At 39.0% G+C, this 18,513-nt stretch overlaps 1 protein-coding gene across 1 annotated transcript in view; it reads right to left on the bottom strand.

The window, feature by feature from the left end:
* Nucleotides 1-691: 691 nt before the first annotated feature.
* Nucleotides 692-18,513, bottom strand: part of LOC100489839 (putative ferric-chelate reductase 1) — a 64,786-nt gene continuing 46,964 nt past the window's right edge. The window contains exons 6-17 of the mRNA XM_018093617.2: nt 18,247-18,310; nt 15,271-15,462; nt 14,162-14,263; nt 11,510-11,657; nt 10,407-10,523; nt 8,357-8,469; nt 7,226-7,312; nt 6,397-6,494; nt 6,159-6,217; nt 5,826-5,963; nt 3,393-3,418; nt 692-1,124 (exon numbers count right to left, since the gene is read on the bottom strand). Coding sequence (XP_017949106.2) covers nt 1,035-1,124; nt 3,393-3,418; nt 5,826-5,963; nt 6,159-6,217; nt 6,397-6,494; nt 7,226-7,312; nt 8,357-8,469; nt 10,407-10,523; nt 11,510-11,657; nt 14,162-14,263; nt 15,271-15,462; nt 18,247-18,310 — 1,234 coding nt within the window. The 3' untranslated portion in view covers nt 692-1,034. The remainder of the gene's footprint in view (nt 1,125-3,392; nt 3,419-5,825; nt 5,964-6,158; nt 6,218-6,396; nt 6,495-7,225; nt 7,313-8,356; nt 8,470-10,406; nt 10,524-11,509; nt 11,658-14,161; nt 14,264-15,270; nt 15,463-18,246; nt 18,311-18,513) is intronic.

Raw genomic sequence — 18,513 nt, 5'->3', positions numbered from 1 at the left:
ATACAGGCCGGCTCCATGCCTATACTTGCAGATATGGTAAGGAGCAGGTGGGAGCACATCTGCTTTTCTCCCCCTCTGTGTAGCAAACCCAGCTGGAGGAAAGCCAAGCCTATGTGCCATTAGCCTAAGAGAAATGCAAGTGTAGAAACCTCAGATTAACTCACTTAGACCCACAACCTGTATTTTTACCTGTGTGAACCTGCAACCTGATCTGGCCAAGCACTGCTTTATCTGCAATCTGACAGCCATCATAGAGTTATAACACCCAGAAGTGATGACATCCAATGGTGGGTGGAGGCAGCCAGTAAGCCAAATAAAGCCTTCTTATAGAACCACAGCTCAGCCCCCAGAGAGACAAGAGGCTAGAGATTCCTTCCCCTTAGAGCTTACAATCTAAATTGAAGGGTATCTTGCAGACACAAATAGAAGGATATTAAGTGCTGCAGGTTACAGTGATGACACTGCAATATAAATGCTAGTAGTTGGTATATACTTGTGTTGTATGAATGTACTGTGTGAAGGGTGTGTGGGGATGGTGTGCAGAAGTGGAATAATGGCATTACATTACCCTATGGACTGGAGGTTAATAAACGTCTTCTAGGAGGCAGCAGGATCATTGTGGAACCAAATGTGTCGTGGACTGGGAACAAAACCATACAGGGAGACAAGGCAGTAAGTACAAGAGAGACAAAAGTAAAAATTTAATTTTATTAGAAACTGAATCTTGCTTAACAATAATAAAAACAGCGTTATAAAATATTTATTTATTTGTTCTTAACAATCGACAGGTTAAATACATAGAAATTAATCTACAACTCTCTTTGCAGAAAAAAGAACCCAAGAGAAGATGCACCTTATGTGTTTTAGAACACAAGCATTGATCCAATCTTCTGTTTATTCTCAGGGCCACATATCTATCAGCGGAACTAACTGCACTGCAGCAGATCTCTCTCTCTCTCTGTGCAGCACCAACATACAAAACTGCTCATCTTGCACTGCTGTCAGAGTGAAAGCATTCCGTGTTTCATGGGAGATCAGGATTGCCCGATGCCTACCAACAGCGATATTAGAAAAGCCAGATTTCCGCAGACAAAGGTTATTAGTATAATTGACTCACGCTTCATCTGAAATAGAATTTAAAAAAAAAAATCCAGTCATTTCTTCAGTACTGTAGAACCAGAATGCAGCATCTCTGTATACATAATGATGTACAGTCAGCCAAGTTGCACACATACAAGGTGGCACTGGTGCATTTGTGTCCAAGAACAGAATCAATATTATTCAGCACAAACTGTTTAAAATTATGGTAAATGCAGGGCTATTCTGGTGTAACTGGTTTTATAGAATATATCTGAGCCCTATTAAAATGGAATGCAGTGCGGTTTGTTTTGAAACACAACAAATAAACATCCCGTAGTACTAGTTCCCAAACATTTTGCAAGACTATAGTTCTAGTTATACTTATTGAACAACAACAAAAATTAGGGCAACCATTCTGACTGATGGTACATAATATTACTTGTGTGTCATAACACTTAGGGGCTGATTTACTAACCCACGAATCCGACCCGAATTGGAAAAGTTCCGACTTGAAAACGAACAATTTGCGACTTTTTCGTATTTTTTGCGATTTTTTCGGCGTCTTTTCGGGCGATTTTACGCAACTTTCGTAATGGCTACGAAAAACTCGCGTTTTTACGCAAAAATCGTATTGGTAACGAAAAATTCGTAAAGACGCCGAAAAAATCGCAAAAATACGAAAAAATCGCAAAATACCGATCATTACGAAAAAAACGCAATCGGACTCATTTCGACCCGTTCGTGGGTTAGTAAATGTGCCCCTTAGGGTGAAGACACACGGTGCTGTGACACGTAGCTGCTACTAGTAGCCCCGTATCGTCACCCTAAGGGCTCTGGCACACGGGGGAGATTAGTCGCCCGCGATTAACTCCCTGTTCGCGGGTGACTAATCTCCCCGAGTTGCCTACCCCTGCCATCCCACCGGCGAACATGTAAGTCGCCGGCGGGATGGCAGACGTGGCGGGGCGATTTGCGCGAAACCGCGCCGCCGCGTCTGCCATCCCGCCGGCGACTTACACGTTCGCCGGTGGGATGGCAGGGGTAGGCAACTCGGGGAGATTAGTCGCCCGCGAACAGGGAGTTAATCGCGGGCGACTAATCTCCCCCGTGTGCCAGAGCCCTAAATGCTAAAATAAAAGCACAGATCACTTCTGCTATTTTCCTATCTATGTAAATGAGCCATTCTTGAAAAAAGAAAAGCTTCAAGAGCCTTTATTTTCTCTGCCTGGCCCTGCAGGTAACCCCAGATCACTGATGGTCTAGTGATCTAGGAATTAAAGTTAGAGTAGTCGTAGTTCACCTATAAATTAACTTTATGATACAAACAGTGATATTCTGAGACAACTTGATACTTTTACAGGTTTTTATATTATTTAACTTTTTTTTTAACTTTTTAGAATTTCAACAACTATCTGGTTGCTATGGTCCGATTTACTATAGCAACCAGGCAGTGGTTTGAATGAGAGACTGGGAGATGAATAGGGGAAGGTGTGAACAGAAGGATCATTAATAAAAAGCAGTAAAATTGTAGCTTCACAGAACAATTTTTTGGCTGCTGGGGTCAGTGACCCCCACTTGGTACCTGGAAAGAGGCAGAAGAGGAAGGCAAATAATTAAAAAAAAAAAAAACTATAAAAAAAAAAAAAAATGAAGGCCAGTTAAAAAGGTGCTAAGAAAATTATATTCTATAACATACTAAAAGTCAACTTCTGAACATATGAATTACTGCTTTAATTCTCTATGCAGGAACTCTCCTCAGTTAGAAGCCACCAGTATAGGGAGCCTTTACTCCCAGCCCTCTGCCCTGGTACTGTATTGGGTACATTGCGTGAGGTTTCTTATTGAAGAGGTATTACCCCTTGAGCCATCTTCCTCACTGAGGGGGAAAAAATGAACTTTTATTCTATCAATCAAAATATTTTACCTTAATAAAATAAAGTGTAATTTCTACAGTACCACTGTCTAGCCAACAACACAGGCACTGCTGTCATACTTGGGCTCTTAGCATGTTTGTTGCCTGGCACCAAACCAGCTGTATGTAGGCATGGGTGCCACTGGTATCAGTTAACTGCAGCCATGCCAAGTGGATATTTACATGACAGCATTTCTGAGGGCATTCCTAATCCGTAGGACCAACTATTAGATTATTATAGTTGCTCATATCCTTTTGATTTATGCCACCAATTTGCACTTATGCATTTCAATCTTACTTTAAATGGTTTCATAAAGGTTAAATAATTTGGTGCATTTCAACCTCACAGTATACAAAATAGTAATTGTAAAATAGCAGACTGTAGAAAAAAATATTTTACCGTATTATTCACTTCTTCATACAGTTCTGAAAGACACAAAAAGGCAGATATTGTAATTTTAATACATTTTAAGTGCTGTCCCAAGTAGGGAAAGCAATGGATGGGAAAATGAAGAAATCATATTAATGTGTATAGCCAGCTGTCAGGTTCAGCAAAGAAAGGAACAAAGGGATTTTCCATTTAAGAAGTAATTTAAGATAAAGCAGAAGGCAGAAACAGGCACCTATCACAGATCCTGTTGAACCACTCCACATCCCCTATGCAAGTAGCATGGGTGGGGAGAAGAGCTGTGTGTCTTATCCTGGCCATGGTAAGGCTAATGTCCCACAGGGAGATTTTGTCGCTGCGATTTTTGAAAAGCGAGTTCCAGCGACAAGTCGCTCATTTTGTCTCTACATAAAGAAGAATATAAATCGCCAGTAAGCATTGTCATTCAAAACTATTGGAATTGATGAAAAGCTGCGATTTCCCCATTGCACTGAATGTAATTTCTCCCTGTGGGACATTAGCCTTAGGCTTGTTCTGTGAAGTGGATGCGGCACGGTAAGACTGTGAAGGTGAGTACAGCATTTCTGAGCAAGGATTTGGCACTCAGTTCCATCCTGAGTGCTGCCCCCTCTTGTCCCCCTGTTCTTTTTAGGAATTGTAGGGAGTCGAGGGGTGGGGGCGCCGCATCACTAGTGAAGAGAACATCATAGCATTTTATGGCAGCAGTGTCACAATTTGTGAGAGTAAATGAAGATAGTGTAAAGAGGAGTGGACAATTTGACATGTAAAGCATATAATATATAAATTGCTAGAATTACAATGATAAAGGTAAGTTAACAACAATGAAACAAATGTAGCCTGGGGACAACAGCCCAGATAATTATGTGTGACCTGTATGTGGTAAAGTAGTATTTAGGCCAAGTTATTTACCCAAGGAAAAAAACAGCAATTTTTATAAAAAAAATACTTTCTGCTGTATTCTTTTTAGGTTGATTCAAGGGGTAGTTCACCTTAAAATTAGTATGATGTAGACAGTGATATTCTGAGACAATTCGCATTTGGTGGTTTTTTTTTTTTACATTTTTTGTGGTTTTTCAATTGCTAAACTTTGGGTTCAGTAGCCCTCTTGAGCAGCTATCTGGTTGGAAGGGTTCTGTTTACCCTTGCAACCAGGCATTAGTTTGAATGACAGACTGAAATATGGTGAGGAGAGGGGCTGAATAGAGAGATCAATAATAATAATAGAATCACAGAGCAATAGCTTTGGCTGCCAGGGTCAGTGATCCCCTTTTGTAAGGTGGAAAAGGGCAAAAGAGACAGGCAAATTAACAACAATAACAAATGTAGACAAATTGAAAAGTTACTAAGATTAGACCATTCTATAACATAGTAAAAGTTTAATTAAAAGACATGTAAACTCCCCACAAATACATTTAATCAGTGAACAGCCTCTTTAAAATACCTGCCACTCTGGTTGTTCTAGTAAGGCTGCAGCATTCCCTTAATCACTTCTCTTCTTCTAACCTACACGGCCCCTTGCCTCAGGAATTTACGTTTGGCTGTTGGCTACTGAGCATGCTCAGTTCTTATTAACTCAAGTTACAACACAGTAACACAGTCTAGCAGCCAATGAATAGAAACTCAGCTCTAGCTGTCTGCTCCTATTTTTCTCTTAACTTCCTCCCCTGAGCTCAGCTTAACCATTACAGTGCTCAGTCCAAGCAGGACTTTGTATCAAAGTGAGTTCTGCCTATGTAAACCTGCATTCTTCATGGCATGAACTTTACTGTGCACACGTACTGTTTGCAGATGTAAATATCACTGATGATGTTGTCAGAGGGAAAATGATTTCCAGGTGAAAGCTGCTATTTGCTTTAGGAAAATGTGATGGTGCTGGCAAACGGAGGGGATATTTGCAGTACAAATGGTGCCGTTTGGGTGGGGGAGATGTGCCCAACTTATAAACATGATAGGAAAATTTAGGGCTTACATGTCCTTTAATGGTTAACTACCTATTTCCATCATATACAGGGAATAACATTAATAAACTATTTATATCTTAAAAGAATAAAACAACATATTTGTGAAAAAGCATTCACTACAATATGGGTGCATGTTAATTAATTAATGACACTTCCCAATCATGGAATGTTTTATAAGCAACAGTCTGTCCTTCCAAGTTTTAATGGCCATACACCTAAAGACTGGTCAATGTACAGCCGCTAGAGTTCAAAGAACCACAAAGTTTTGAAAGAAGGGTAATTTGCTCTGCAAATACCAGGAAATCTTCTGTAGTGAAGCCAGTAACTAAAGTTACATTGCTCCCATGAAGTCTCCCATTTCTACCCAAATTTCTCTCAAATATAGTCAGACACATCTGAAAAATACTGATAGGGTTTTATAGCTTGTTAGATAGTTAGAGAATCTAGCTAGAGAAATGCTTACCTTTTTCATTGTAACGTGTGTTGACTTCAAGAATGATGTAGAATAAAACTTCCCAGCCATAAAAGCCACCCATCACCTTTGGCATCCACTGGTTAGTGGAAGTGTCCACAAGTTGAAGCCCAAGGAATAAGGTAGCCACTAAAGAAACAAGTGAAAGGATTTCAACTGCAAACAACTATTCATTAAAATATTCACATTAACCCAAACTGTTATGAGCTAATAAAATACAATGAGCAAAATACAAAATTAGTAGCTTTTACATGTCACCTCATATGTACAGTATGTACATTGCATAACCTACTGATTAAGAAACACAGACTTTCTGCTGCTTACCTGCCAGCACCTTGATAACCAGTGCATTCAGACCATGTGCCCAATTGAAGATGAAACGCCTGTAAATTCACAACAGTCTATAAATTATACAGGAAAGAGATTCAGAAATCTCACACCCCAAGTAATCAGCCCAATAATCCCTTTAACATTAGCCAAATCAGAATTCCTATACCAAGCCAGTTGTTAAGTCCCCCAAGAAAATCCCATTGGCACAACGCAGCTTACTGGATCCCTGTACCTTTTATGAGTGGGAGCTGGACGTAGCATAGCACCAAATGGTTGTAGAAATGAGAGAATCATTACGATACATCCAAGAACAGGATGGGCACCAGTATCCTGAGGAAAGAGAACAAAACTATGTTACAGATCCAGATAAATTAAAAGTTGGCCTAACTGCCTGAGCATGCATGGCCAGCTCTAAAGCTGCCCTAAAACTGTCTGGCTTGCAATATTGCTTCAGTAATCAGAGCCAGGAGTACAGAAAGTGTAAATAGCCAGACAGATAAGGTTAATAGGAATTACATTTACATATTACATTAAATCAACAGAAAATGTGTAATTAATGTAAACTGGAAACTTGGTTAGAATTACAATTTATTTCACTATGTATAATAATGTTTTTGCATGGAGGACTCCCTTAATTGAAATAATGTTTTAAAAATTTCCAGGACTGGATCATAATGTGCTGCTGCTGGCCAATCTTGCCCCCCCCCCCCCCTCCCCACTTAGAACTTTAGCATTGAAAAATGTAAAGGGGGGGCTGCATTACTAGCAGAGTCAAATTTCCCAGCAATGGCTATTTGCTGCCCCTGGTAACTGGGTACTCCTTGCTGCTTGAGGCAAAAAGGTTCACATCTTGCTTCATGGCAGGAGTGGCCCTCGGATCATAATCTGCCTAGCAACACAAACATGGCTGACCTTTCTGCATCATGCCGAGTCACCTGGCAGAAACTACAGTATATAAATGTATTGGTCATTATTTTAGCTTAACATCAACAAAAAGAACATGGATGCTAAACGCAATAACTGCATTAGCATAAGCATATCTATAAAGAGAAAATACTCACAGAGCTCCAGCCGGAAACCTCCGCAAAAATCATGATGAATGCAATACTTGTCAGAATCACAGTCAGGCTCATTAGGAAAACATGCATCTAAAAAAAACATTTTAATTACAAAGTTGTTGCACTAAGAAATGAAACCCTAGAAGCATTTTTAAAAGTCTAAATTACATATGTTTGGTATTGGAGTTGAAGCTAAACCTGTCATCTCAGTGTGACATATAAATATACAAGAATACACCTCATAAATCTACTTTTCTAATGTAACATTCTGCCTGATTACAGACAGGCCCATGAACATGCCTTGGAACAGGAGGCTCAGTCTGGGGCCTCCAACGCTTGTTGCATTTCATAACTGTCAGCTGCTGTTACTTGTAGGTCATTATCAGTAAACATTCCACAGATTTAAAGGAAACAAAAACACTGAAAATAAATGAATGTGTAATTGCTCTTCTATGTTTCATTCTAAATATCAGCAGATTTTTTAAGCTGCTAATATGATGAAATTGAAACAACAATCTAGAGAAAAAATAATTCATGTAAATTCCATGTGATTAAAATTTCTAATCTAGAATATTATATTCAGAAATTTTCCAGGGCAGAAATGTGTAGGCAGGTTGTACATGGCAGGTCAGGGAGAAAGTTAGAAAACAGGGATTTTGAAGAACAGAAAGGAAATATCTGAAATATAGGTATACACTTATTGGGGCTGATTTACTAACCCACGAATCCGACCCGAATTGGAAAAGTTCCGACTTGAAAACGAACATTTTGCGATTACTTTGCGATTTTTTCGTATGTTTTGCGATTTTTTCGGATTCTGTACGAAATTTGCGTAAAAAGTTGCGCATTTTTCGTAGCGTTAAAACTTACGCGAAAAGTTGCGCATTTTTCGCGTAAGTTTTAACGCTACGCAAAATGCGCAACTTTTTACGCAACTTTCGTAATGGATAGGAAAACTCGCGTTTTTACGCAAAAATCGTATTGGATCCGAAAAATTCGTAAAGAATCCGAAAAAATCGCAAAACATACGAAAAAATCGCAAAGTACCGATCATTACGAAAAAAACGCAATCGGACTCCAATCGACCCGTTCGTGGGTAAGTAAATCAGCCCCATAGTGTTGAATAAGGCTCACCAGAAACCAAAGGCCTTTTCCAAAGTATTGCTCTTTAGCTGCATTTTTCATATAGCGAGCCATAAGCATTCCTATAGTTCCAGTAGTCATCCAGGCAATGAGCATTAGTGCACCTGTAAACAGATGAGTCCAAAGGAACAAACCAATCAGACAAGGATGCATTAAGAGATGTGGAAAAAATTATTTCACAAAATTAAGGAACCTTCATCGTATATTTTCCCATAAGGGGCAATAAACACATATATTCAGCTGTATTCATCATGTGTCAATGGTGTCCTATAATTTATAAAAGATTATTGTTTGGTTATTTATATATTAAAATGTGCAATGATCTCTGTTCACCCCTAAGTTCTCCACATATATTTTCCATATCAGTGAAGGAATTCCAATTTATTCCCAGTAAAGATGTTAGGAGGGGAACATGCTGCCCCTACTTTCACTGGAAACAGAGGTGGCAACAAATGATTCCCACTGCTTCCTACAATTAATGTAGTAGTTTAGTGGGAATACACATAAACAATGCTCCATTTAAACTCAACTGATTAGGAAGTATTACACAATTGGGGATATTGGGCATTTCCTCGTGCTTAAAAATGCCCAATGGCTCCTGTAGTCACCCATAGTGTCAGCACTAGATTTGCTGAGAAGCAGAGGTGATTTTTTAATCCATGATTGGGTTAAAGATAATGCAATGGCTTGCCATTTTTTCAGGTGCTGATTTACTAAAACTAGTTTTTCTCTGGCATTGAAAGTCGTATAAACTCGACATGGTATAAATTAAAAAAATACATGATGATGAGGAAAAAAGCACTGAAATACAAGTACTTTATTTTAACGTGTGCCTCTTATCTCTTGCACTATATGCTTGCTGCTTTGCTCCAAAAACCCTGCTCTTTTAGTCTCAGCCTACAAAATAAAAGTGCTCAATCATTCTCAACAATGATTCCGTGTAAAAAGTGTTTATTGTGCCAACAAACCAGGCTGGTTTATTGGCACAATAAACACTTTCTACACGCAATTGGAGGGTTGCAGCGTGTTTATCAGTGAGTTATAGTTGACCCTCAGCAATGGGATTGGCAGCTTGCACCCGATGTTACAACAAACGCACCCTCTGTCCCTCTCTGGTCTTGCTCCCTCTGCCGCACTCACATTCCAGCCATCTGTCTCTGGTCTCCCTTCCTATGTCCCTCTCCACAGTTCTGCTCTGTCTACTTTACTAAGGTTTAAAGCTGAATTGTCAGATATGAGGGTAAAAACAAAGGAATTCTTTACCCCTGACAATTCACCATTAACATTACGATGTTCAGGAACCTTCAAATGCGCCCGATTAAAATTTCCAGTCCTGCCAGATTGGCGAGACAACCGATATACAAGGCTTTTACTGATATTGGTTGCCTCGTCTCCAACTATACACGCACCGATTATCATATGAAATATTCTACACTGTATATAATAATGAACAATGCACCCCTCATATTAGATATTGGAAGTCACCTAGGAGTTACAAATCCTGTATAATAGCATGTAACTCCTTGGTGATTGATAAATCTAAAAGCTGTCGAGGTCATATAGAAGTCAATGGGAGCTGTCCTAGGAAATTTTTTTGCACTCCTTTCACTTTGAGGTATTGGGTTTTTTTCATATTTTTTGGGGCGCTATTTGTGCTATTTAAGTGATGTAAAGTTCATGATTCAAGGTCTTTGCATTTTGTAAAAAAAAAATTAATTTAGTCATGGTAGAAAAAAAATCTAAAATTCCACATTCGTATTTTGATAAATGGGCCTTTAATAACTCCAGTGCACCAGAGAATTAAAGTGCAGGCTGACAATCTGCTCATATGCTTGAAAAATCTTTTTACTGTGCCTTCATCCAGAAGCACTGAATCCACCTGAGACTCTACATGTGCTGGCGGATATCGGCTGTGATTTTTCAAGCATACAGGTGGGTTCCCTCTTTGCTTATATGCAGGCTGACAATCCGCCTCATGGTGCCTTGCCCTAAAACTGTGTGTGTTTGATTTATGCGGATATTGCTTAATGCCTTTACTCACCATGGCCAAGAACAAGAGTGCTCTCCCCACTGGCTGCCTTGTTGTTTCCAGAAAACGCTGAGAGATCAATTTTGGCAGCTGTTATTAGTGGTATCTTTGTGTGCTGCTTAATCTGACCTGTTAAAAGGCTATTATTAGTCTCCACAATTTAGATGTGCATTACAGCAATGAAACAGAACTTCAAAAAATGAACAGTAACACAGAAGTAGTTGAGCACATTATAATGACAAATAGGGTTAACACCCTAGTCTAAAAGACTTCTGCTATTTGTATCAATACGGCTGCTGGGGGCACTTTTTAACTGACATCAGATTATAATTAAAATATTTAGATATGTACTGTTCTCTTTACAGTATATCTTATGCCTGACATATTACTGACAATTGACATATTACTTGCAAATATATAGATAACATAAGTATCTATTATTCATTTTTAAGAATAAACCTAAAGCTTTGCATATAATAAAAAAAACAACAACCGTGCCATACTCAAGCCCCTACCTCTCAGGCTGCCATGCTGGCACACACAAACCGAGGGCAGAGATGTACATCTTTTACTCTTACACTTCTTGTAACCTTCTTGCAGAACCCAACAAAATGTTGGCTCAAGGTAATGTATGTAAAGTTATATATTTATTAATATGTATATTTACATTTTCTAATGTCGACTTACTAGGATATAAATTATATGTGGGTTAATTTTTATTTTTCACAGAAAACACAGTCAATTGCAGGATGAGATGCTGTTGCTACCACTACCATTAACAGGAAGCATTCCCTGTTTGCAAGTAGAATTTAGATCAACTTTATTCTTTCATAAATATAAGCTTTATGTTTTTCATTTATGAGAGTCTTCACTACCATAGAGAACACTTTACATTTGTACAAATTCTCAGTCATAGACTCTCATGAAACATGACCATTTGCTATATTTTAAATATATATATATATTTTCTAACTATTTAGCATTGTGAAATAGAAACAAGAATATAATGCGCCTGGGGGCTTTAAATAACGGTGGCTGTAAAGTAACCTTTTACACAGTACATATGGTTGGCGACAAGGAAGATCCTTACTTGTGGCCTGTAAGGCTTCACCTACCATTTGCCTCAGTGGGGCCAGTGGCAAGGAAAATGTAGTAAGTGGAAGATGCACTGGCTCGACTCAGTGTGGAGATACTGGCCTGGGCAATGAAGCAGCATTTCATAATTCCATTACCGTAATTCCAGACTGGGGATCCTGAGAAGATCTAGAAAGAAGAAAATATATAAAGATCTCTCAGAGTTACCAACACCCATGGCAGATTTTCTCTTATAGAATTTTATATACTTTTTGAAATTTTTGCTATAAAAATGAATAAGCTAAATGTCTTATAGTGCTGAAATGTTTCTAATGAATCAGCGTGAAAATACATAGGTGTCACAGCCTCAGGCAACACTCTCCTAGGGGCTGCAAGAATATGATGCCCAATACAGCTATGATCTGAGGGCAGAAGGTTGTTATTGAGATGGGGGAAGGGGTTAAGGGCGTCACTCAGGATTTAGTCTCTAATCTCAGACTGGGAATGCCACAACATATAAACTAGAGATGGAAAAGTCAGGTGTGTAAAGAAGTGATACAAAATTAGGGATGCACCAAACCCAATTTTTTGGGTTAAGCCGAACCCCCGAATGTATCCCACGGGATTCGGCTGAATACCAAACTGAATCCAATCCTAATTTTTTTCAAAATTTTTTTCACTTCTGTGTTCACAGGGACATTTAACCCTTCCAAATCCTAATTAGCATATATTAATAAGGATTTGGAACGCTGCCAAAAAAAGCAGTGGGTGCAGAAAAGTGGGGGTGAAGTACATAGGCGGATTTTCAATAAAGCTGGGGGAGGCTAAGCCACTCCAAACCTGTTTGGCACCTTAAAAAAAACCAAAAAAAACTCACCCCATTTCTGCACTGTCCTGAAACTCTTAAAGGAACAGTAACGCTAAAAAATTTTAGCTAAAAAATCTATTCTACCCTTCCCTCAATAATTGCCCTATCCTGGAAACTATTTGTTATTTTGAATGCTTTAGAAGAAAATACCTGTTATACTTGGCTTCCTGTCATTTGAACAATGTTGATATGGCCATGCAGGAGAAAGTATCGGGTGAAGCATCAACTATGCGGTGATCGATTGATCGAGCCTAGCCTGACTCCTTCCTATACAGAAGGAAAGCTAGGCTCGATCAGTCGATCGCCGCATAGTGAACGCTTACCCTGAAACTTTCCCGGCATCGCCATATTGCCTTTGTTCAAATGACTGGAAGCCAAGTTTTTTACAGGTATTTTCTTCTAAAGCATTCAAAATAACAAATAGTTTTCAGCATAGGGCAATTATTGGGGGAGGGTAGAATAGATTTTTTAGTTAAAAATTTTTAGCGTTACTTTTCCTTTAACATCAGAAAATCTTATTGTGTTCCTGCAAGCTCCGGTTCTGCTGTAATCAGCTGTGCTCTGATTGGATCTTTCTTCTTGTGGATTCTCCAATCAGAGCACAGCTTTTTTGACAGACAGTAAAATTGACCAATCAAGGCACAGATGCAGGTAGGGCACATACAGTATTAAAATACAGTGGAATATATGATAGCCCTGTATATTTACCATATCTCACTCTTACATATTTCAACAACCTTTATCTCTATCCCTGACTAAGTGCTTTTACCACTACGAACACCACCTGTGTGTGTATTCATGTTTTTATTCAACTGCAACCTCTCCTCTTCACACAGTGCATTTTTTTCAGGACTCAGGTCAGGACTGAGATTCAAAATACATAGCTCCCAACTGTCCTGATTTTCGTGGGACAGTCTCTCTTTTGACAGCACAACCTGCAGTCCTGGATTCTTACTGAAAAGTCCCTCATTTCCTTTGATCTCCTGCACTGAAGCTAAAAAACATACACATTTAATTAAAAAGTAGCTTTTGGCAGAGAGCCCAGAAATCTTAACGAGCGTCACCTGCACTTAGATACATTGTTTGTCACATTTAATTAAATAAGTGGGCTTTTGGCAGAGAGCCCAGAAAGTTAAAAAGCCTCCCCTGCACTGAGATACAATTGTAACTAATACGCTAAACAGGTCTCATGGGGGAACTGAGATTTGCATCTTAAAGGGCAATTTCAGCTTTTTTAACCAAACTATATAAAACATGACCCCAAAACCCCCAGAAATGTGTTCACACTTTTAATAACCTGCCAAATTTAGTCAAATTGGAGTTGTATTTAGGGGGTGTGGTTGCAAAAATGGGCGTGGTCAAAAGATTTGCTGGTCAAAATGTTGGGAGGTATGAAAATAGGTTTTGCCCTTTCAAGAAATAGAGGCCCCAACAACTCCACAAGGGCACAATAACTAGTCACTGTCTATAGCATCTTACAACAGCAATTATAGACCCATTAAAGATTTATTGCAATTACCCATCGCTCTCCACCCAAGGTCTTTTTTCCTGATATCCCTGATCCCTTTCCATGATCATGTCATGATTTTGTACCCTGCACTAAAAAATGGACATTGTTTTTTTTTATATGTGGGCCCAAGAGTTGATCTGCTACAGGGGTTTCTTTTGAGCCTGAGTACAAGAGGACCATAGTGAGAAGGAGAAGCATGAGCCTAGAGGGGGAGGGCTCTGAACCTAGTTAGGGCAGATTGACACAGGTGAGGTAAGACATGACATGCCACAGTTATTATTTTAAACCATCCCTCATGGATTACAAGGTACTTACTAAGTTCTTAGATTGAGGAGAGTTATTCCCAGTTAAGAAAACTCTTTGAATCTGGACATTTCCAGATAAATTTGTGGCACAAATGTAATCATCATCATTTCCCTGGAAAACAAAATGTTTTTAATTATGCATCATGGTATGTATTATTGTGAAAATGTTAGTGAAACGATGAGAAGTAATTATTGCCTCCTATTAAAGAGCACGCTTGAAATCTTGCATTGTTATACAAAAATTCAGGCCATTGTTTGGAATATATCAGTGAGCAGCAGCTGCTTGTTGAGTCACATAAGTTAAAACATACATCCATATAACTGGTGTAAATTTTAGTCTGGACACATACGCTTTAATAAATAGACAAAAGGGGCATTTGCCCAGGGCCCACCGTGGTTGTATTAAATTTGTAGCTTTCCCCAGTCTGTCACCTGACTTGCCTTGCTCACCAGTCATGCTTGCCTTCCCAGTCTCTCAGTATTCTAAATTAGGCTAGTGCACCCTCTTTGTCCTGTGTGGGGGCCAGGGGGTTGTGGGATGGATCTGCTTCCCTGAATTTTTTGTTAACAGCACTCTCCAAAACAGCCATCAGTCCAAAGCAAAATTGTGAGATTTGAAGGTGTCAGTCCCTTACCGTGTTTGTCTTTACTGACTTCTCAGTGCCTGCAGCTGTCAGTCAACCATTTATCCAGAAGTATGTTAGTGTATTTGTCAAATTATTTTTTTGCAACTTATTTTGTTTTTTCTTTCTTTATAATATCTTTTTATTTATAACTGCAAATTATAGTGGAGGTGGGGGTGAGGGGAGGCCACTGATTGGACCTTTGCCCAAGTGCCCACCAAAGCCCTAAAATCCCCCTGGATATGTAACCAATTGCACACAAATTTTAATCTTACTTTTGTTAGTCCTGCTGCAGTTGAACAGAAGCTAAAAGCATATTGGTTGATATTGGTTACTATTCCGAAGATAAATTACACCAGTTTTTAAAATTTTCCTTTCAGTCATTTAACCATACCAGAAACACGGATTTCTATAGAACTGTATGGCTTATTGTGAGCTGCACCACCATACAGTATATGTAAAACTATGCACTTGAAAATATTTATCTTCAACTCACCATTTTCTGATCATCAGAGAACCCAACGGCTATATACTCTAAAGTGGAGACTGGGCCACTCATTTCAAACACATATCCATTACTGGACGGTACCACGGACATGAACAGACAGCCACTGCTGTCAGGGTTGCAGTTTGCTGGGTCACTGAAGCAGAACTTGCCAGTACCACAAGTGATATTAGAAATCTGCGACTAAAAAGAAAATAGTTAATAACTATAGCTTTGTGTTCACAAACACAAAGAGAGTCATATTAATGTAATACTAAAGCCTGTCTTTTTAGTATTGTTTAGTAGTGAGGAGTACTTATGCTAGATATATATTTATTGAACCTCGCTAGGCAAGCTATGGGCAAATTAAGGTAGTTGCTTAGGGTGCTGCTTTGCTGGGTGGCAATTTCTATTTAATCATCATCCAGTTTATCTGGATACAGGCATGCAATCCCTTTTCCAAAAACTGGTTATCCAGAAAAATCCAAATTATGGGAAGACCGTCTCCCACAGACCCCATTAAGCAAATAATTCTAATTTTTAAAACTCATTTCCTTTTTCTCTATAATAATGAAACACTACCTTGTACTTGATCCAAACTAAGCTGTATAAATCCATATTGGTGGCAAAAAAATCCTATAAAGTTTATTTAATTTTTTTTTATAGGTAATGTTTTATTATTTTATAACAACAACAAAAAAAAGGAAATAAAAAAAAAAAAGAAAAACAAAGTACAGGTCAATGACAATAGGTTTAAAACAATATCTTGGTTGGTATATCAGCCATCATGGTCATTTAACTAGCATCTGTTTAATTATAGTAAATCTATCTTTTACGTAGTACATATATATTAGGAATTAGTGTTCACTACATCAAAAGTCTAATTAGGAGATTTAAATCTTCAGTATGTGTGTTGTGGGGTATAACATTTTATGTCAAGGAGCCTTGTCCACCTACGCCTGTTGCCCACCATGGGTTCCAATTTTTTCTTTTAGGAACCTCTGGCTAGCAGTGTAAGTTTGATAAGGGGTAAGGTTTGATTTACCAAATAATATGGATTATAATATAGGAGTGTTCTATATCTAGTTCTGGCATAATTGGCATTTATTAGTTCATCCAAAACTGCCAATATACACAACTGGGGTGTTAATAATCTAGGAAAGTTGAGTTTGTTTGCTAGGAGATTCATAACCTAAGTCCAAAATTTAGCTACATGTGGACAAGACCAGGCCATATGTAAAAAGTTCTTCCTCTGTTCTACATCTAATGCATCTTGCTTCAGGGTTTCACCCCATGGATCTCAACCGTATAGGTGTGAGGTAAAAATGGTGCAGCCATTTAAATTGAAGAAGTTTATCCTGTATTGAGTATAAATAGTAGTAACCTCTATCTGTTGCCTTTTCCCAGTCTTCTTCCGTAAGGTCTGGGATACTAGACAACCACTTACGATAGGCCGTTTGAAAAGGAGAAGTTGTTGTTTGCAATAGAATTTTATACAGCACTGATGTAGGTTTAGTTAAAGTGGGAGACCAAAGTGCAATTTCAAATTGTGGTTGGGAAATTTGTATATCAACTCCGCCAAATTGTGCTTGAAATATCTGCCTAAATTGGAAATATTGGAATTGGGAAAGAGAGGGTTCTGTAAGTCTCTCTTTAAAGAACTCGTATGTACCCAGTGTGGAACCATCAAGTGCAACCTACAGACACCTAACCTGCTTGCATGGGCAATATTAAAAAGAGGGGGAGGCAAGAATTTGCCCATAGGGGTATGTTAGGTGATAAAATTGGGGAATATGGGTTCACCTTGAGTTCTAAGTTCCAGGCTTTGCTCTGAGTTGTTATTACCAGAGGGAGTTTTTTTATAGCCTGTAACTGTTCTTTATAGGAGATGTCTAAGGCCCTCCAATGACTCTACTGCTAGTGCCTGGGGAGTCATGTTCGGGTTAAAGGGATCAGGGTTGAACCACCATTTAACGTAGATCAGCTGACTAGCCAAATAGTAGAGGTATAAATCTGGTAGCCCTAGTCCCCCATCCTTAGTAGGAAGGGTTAGTTTATGCCAGGCAATTCTATGTTTGAGTTAATTTAATGTTTAAAAGATTTAAGACATCGAGATCAAATTATCCCTTTTTTCAAAAACCCCAGGTCCCACGCATTTCAGATAACAAAACCTACACCTGTTTATCTTACTTCTGGATACATATAGATCTGGATACATACTTCTATTAATGAAAGACTTTAAACTGATCACATTGACCAGCAGTCCTACATACATAATGTATAACAAAAGACTTAAGGTGGCCATACACGAGCAGATCCGCTCGCTTGGCGATGTCGCCAAGCGAGCGGATCTTCCCCCGATATCCCCACCTACGGGTGGGCGATATCGGGGACCATTTAGGTAAAAAAAATAATAATCCGATCGTTTGGCCCTGGGGCCAGACGATCGGATTATGTGGGCGGCAATGGGGCAGTCGGATCGGGGACCGCATCAACGAGCCGATGCGGTCCCCGATCCGACCAGATTTTCTAACCTGGCCGATCGAGATCTGGCCAATTTCAGGCCAGATATCGGTCGGCCAGGCCGATCTGCTCTCCCCATACACGGGCCGATTAGCTGCCGAATCGGTCCAAGGGACCGATATCGGCAGCTATAGTCGGCCCGTGTATGGCCACCTTTACCTGTGTAAGTACTTTCAAATACTAGGAAAATAAAATCTGAGTAAATGATTGTTTATAGTCTTTTAGATATCCCTGTAAATATAGGAGACTGACTAACCTCATTTTGAGCTAAGGAGATCACTTAATGACAGCAAAGGGGGGCTAGAACAAAGAAATCCTATAAACCTCTGTGAAATCACTTACAGCAGAATGATAGTTTCTAAAAAAAAGTGTATCTAATCACCTCAGTTAATTAATTGCACAGGACTGCTAGATAACCATGCTATGTGCAGTGGTAGAAGATATATAATACAGATACAGACTTACTGCCATAAGTGTTTGACTCTCCACTCCGCTCCAGAAAGTGCTAAAACCCTGTAGAACAGTTGCTCTGAAAAAAGAGGGAGTCCTGGTGTTAATTGAGCTATTTTATACTTAGTTTTAGGCCAGAATCAGTGTTCAGTCCACATTACTCAGGAGGATTCATAGATATTATTAGGAAAGGTAAAAACTAAGTAAGCTTTATCAGAAAGGTCTATGTAAATATAGCCATAAGCATTCACAGTAATGCTGCACTGAGTCCTCTGTCAAAAG

Source organism: Xenopus tropicalis, chromosome 4 (assembly GCF_000004195.4).
Source record: "Xenopus tropicalis strain Nigerian chromosome 4, UCB_Xtro_10.0, whole genome shotgun sequence".
In the NCBI taxonomy this organism is placed as follows: domain Eukaryota; kingdom Metazoa; phylum Chordata; class Amphibia; order Anura; family Pipidae; genus Xenopus; species Xenopus tropicalis.
Note: the sequence above shows the minus strand (reverse complement) of the source record. Positions and strands in the feature narration are given on the sequence as shown.